General features: G+C 42.4%; 1 protein-coding gene across 1 annotated transcript in view; it reads right to left on the bottom strand.

Moving 5' to 3' along the window:
- LOC108680554 (low-density lipoprotein receptor-related protein 2) overlaps nucleotides 1-3,075 on the bottom strand; it is a 21,851-nt gene extending 18,776 nt beyond the window's left edge. The window contains exons 1-2 of the mRNA XM_047882418.1: nucleotides 2,882-3,075; nucleotides 176-286 (exon numbers count right to left, since the gene is read on the bottom strand). Of these exons, the coding sequence (XP_047738374.1) occupies nucleotides 176-286; nucleotides 2,882-2,960 (190 nt within the window). The 5' untranslated portion in view covers nucleotides 2,961-3,075. The remainder of the gene's footprint in view (nucleotides 1-175; nucleotides 287-2,881) is intronic.
- Nucleotides 3,076-3,211: the final 136 nt, after the last annotated feature.

Here is a 3,211-nt window from a genome sequence, read left to right as displayed (position 1 = left end):
TCACTATACTCACCACAGTCACGTTCATCACTATACTCACCACAGTCACGTTCATCACTGTACTCACCACAGTCACGTTCATCACTGTACTCACCACAGTCACGTTCATCACTATACTCACCACAGTCACGTTCATCACTATACTCACCACAGTCACGTTCATCACTATACTCACCACAGTCACGTTCATCACTATAGTCGCCACAGTCGTTGTCACCATCGCAGCGCACGGAGAGCGGCAGACACTCGCCTGTCCCGCAGGCGAACTGCCCGACGTCACACTCGCCTGCGCGAGAACTCGATTAAACTCCGAGTTATGCTTTTATTAAACAACTTGTATACGATGTGTTAACCGTCGTCAATGCTATTCGTACCTGATGGCCTGATAACGGTAGTTACCGTCACCAGAAAGAAAATTCAATTCAATATCTAAATCTTGCCCTCAGATCGGTTGACTCAGTCAGAGTCAAGCTAGATGATCATTTTTACTGGGAATAACATAACCGAATGAATTGAGAATGAATGCGGATTTTCTGAAATAAGATTTAAATATAAATATAAAAGCCTACTTTTTAAGCTAGGGAGTAGTTAAAAATTTTTTGACAACAGCAAGCAATATAACATGATGCATTATTAAGGCATGCAAGCGATTGTTAAAAGAACCATTTACAGTGGCAATCTGACTTTCAAGTCAGAAAGCAAAGCTTTGACAACACAGAGTTGTACAGACAGGATTGCTTGCTTGTATTCAATGTTGGAGATGAGACGCTAGCTGGCAGCAAGATGGGGCTCATTGACCATGGATTGCTCTTCCGAAAACGAAGACTTCTTTGGGATCAGATTAGAGTTACTGGCGGAGGGTAAGAAAGCTCTAGCAACTATGTCGAGCCACGCCTCGATATCGTCATATGCTGACGACACCATGGGCAGGGTGTTGGGGACGATCACAGACAAAGTGGGTTGCGAAAGGTTACAAGGAGACCTTTTTGCAATATACGACTGGACACAAGTGAAGTGAATAACATGCAAATCAGTGGCACCAAGTGATATGTTCTGAGATACAAAGCTAGCGGAAGAATCTGAATAGAACGGCATTACCTGTCATCTGATGGCTCGGAAATTGAAAGGAAGCAACTGCTTCGCGTTGATGAATACCCAGGTCAAAACGTGTGTTCAGATAGCGGCAATAACTGCAAGAGACAGATCCTGATGGAGTGAATCAGCTTGTATATGTACATTCAGGATAATAGAAGCGGAACCGATGATCACACTCTTCACAGTCTTTGCGGTTCCTTTCCTTGAGTACTGCTGCCAGCTTTAGACATCGTTCACGATGGTGGCAAAGCGGCAATTGAAATTCATCTAGCGAATTTTTGAAATAACGAAACGAGAGAAGGGGGAGACTGTGCACTGCGCAGGATCAACGCTACAGAGATACGGTCAGATTTCAAGGATCCCTATTCTTGGCGTGCCAAGGTTGTTTGACGTCTTGCTGATGGAGTTATAAGGAAAAGAGTTTAACATAGAGACATTCAAGAAACTGAATGTGTTCCTGGGAACAATCCGAAGAGCCTTTGTTCCCACTAAAAAGCATAAAACAGCATCGTGCATCACCTGGCCCATCCGAGGGCATCAGCTGGCCCATCCGAGGGCATCAGCTGGCCCAACTGAGAGCAGATATGTACCACGGCCCTTCGGTGCCTCGGCGGCGGTAAAACTTGCCTGCGAGGCGGAGTATAGGGGCGCCACCCCAGCGAGACAGTTGTTCATTAATTGCATTTACGTGGCCAGAGACTTCAATGTTCAGAACCACAACAAACGATCAACATGCCAATGCGACAGATTAGAGTTACTGGCGGAGGGTAAGAAAGCTCTAGCAACTATGTCGAGCCTCGCTCACAATTGTGTATATCAACACGTACATCGGTACATGGGACATGTTCATTCACAATTGTGTACATCAACACGTACATGGGACATGTTCACTCACAATTACGTACATACAAATTAAGTGGACGTGTTCACTCACAGCTGTGTACAACAAAACGTACATGGAACATGTTCATGTGTTCACAACGCACATATATGAACATGTTACCGTGTTCACAACGCACATACATGAACATGTTCACGTGTTCACAGCGCACATATATGAACATGTTCACGTGTTTACAACGCACATACATGAACATGTTCACGTGTTCACAACGCACATACATGAACATGTTCACGTGTTTCACTGCAACGTCAGCCACTGCAACGTCTACTAAACGTACACACGTCTATTACGACGACACACTCATTGTCTTTTCCCAGACTTTCGAGCCAAAAAATTCAAACAAGTCAGGCATTAGTATGCGATTAATAAAGATAATCGTAATAAAATGTAGTAGTAATGTAGTAAATCAAAAATATTCTTAAAATTGCATCATAAATCGAATAATTATAATAGTAATAATAAAGCAACAGCAATTTTGAGAGTTACATCCGTTGTTTAGTTAGTATAACTGACAGATAAGTCAGTGGTAGCTTAAATAAAGCTTGTTAGAAAGCGCTCATGTTACGAGTGTTAAACGAGCAATTATTATATAGATGATATATTATTATATAGATTATATAAACCTACTAAATCAATAACCATGACATAAACAAGCAGATATTCAAATTCAAGTCATCCCGTATCCCTTGATCCTAAAACCAGCAAACTTTTTAAAATGTTCCCAATCAAAGAAAGCCTCGTTCAGCCCCATATTAAGCCTGTAAACCCCATGACAAACCTTTGCAATCTTAATCGAAACACGAATTTTCCATAATTATATAAAAGTAAAACTTATATTTCCTTTACATTATTATTATATATAAAGGAAAGATAACAACCCACCTGCATTGTTCTCACCCACGGGGCCCCCGCGCCCGGCGCTCGCAAGCACCACAACCAACACCTGAACTATGACGTCCATGAAGCTCAGAGTTGCTCTGACGCTTGCTCTGAGTCAGAGTACAAAGTACAGAGTATGACGCTTGCTCTGAGTCAGAGTACAAAGTACAGAGTATGACGCTTGCTCTGAGTCAGAGTACCAAGTACAGAGTCTGTCTCTTATACACATCTAGATGTGTATAAGAGACAGAGTATATATTGAGTTATAGGCCTTTTTGGCGCTTTTTTCTACGCGGACTTGGCCGTTTCTTAGGCCATCTGGCAACCCTAAAT

This window comes from Hyalella azteca, unplaced genomic scaffold (assembly GCF_000764305.2).
Source record: "Hyalella azteca isolate HAZT.00-mixed unplaced genomic scaffold, Hazt_2.0.2 contig10411, whole genome shotgun sequence".
Taxonomy (NCBI): domain Eukaryota; kingdom Metazoa; phylum Arthropoda; class Malacostraca; order Amphipoda; family Hyalellidae; genus Hyalella; species Hyalella azteca.
The sequence above is the reverse complement of the archived record's forward strand: the minus strand, read 5'-3'. Positions and strand labels throughout refer to the sequence as shown.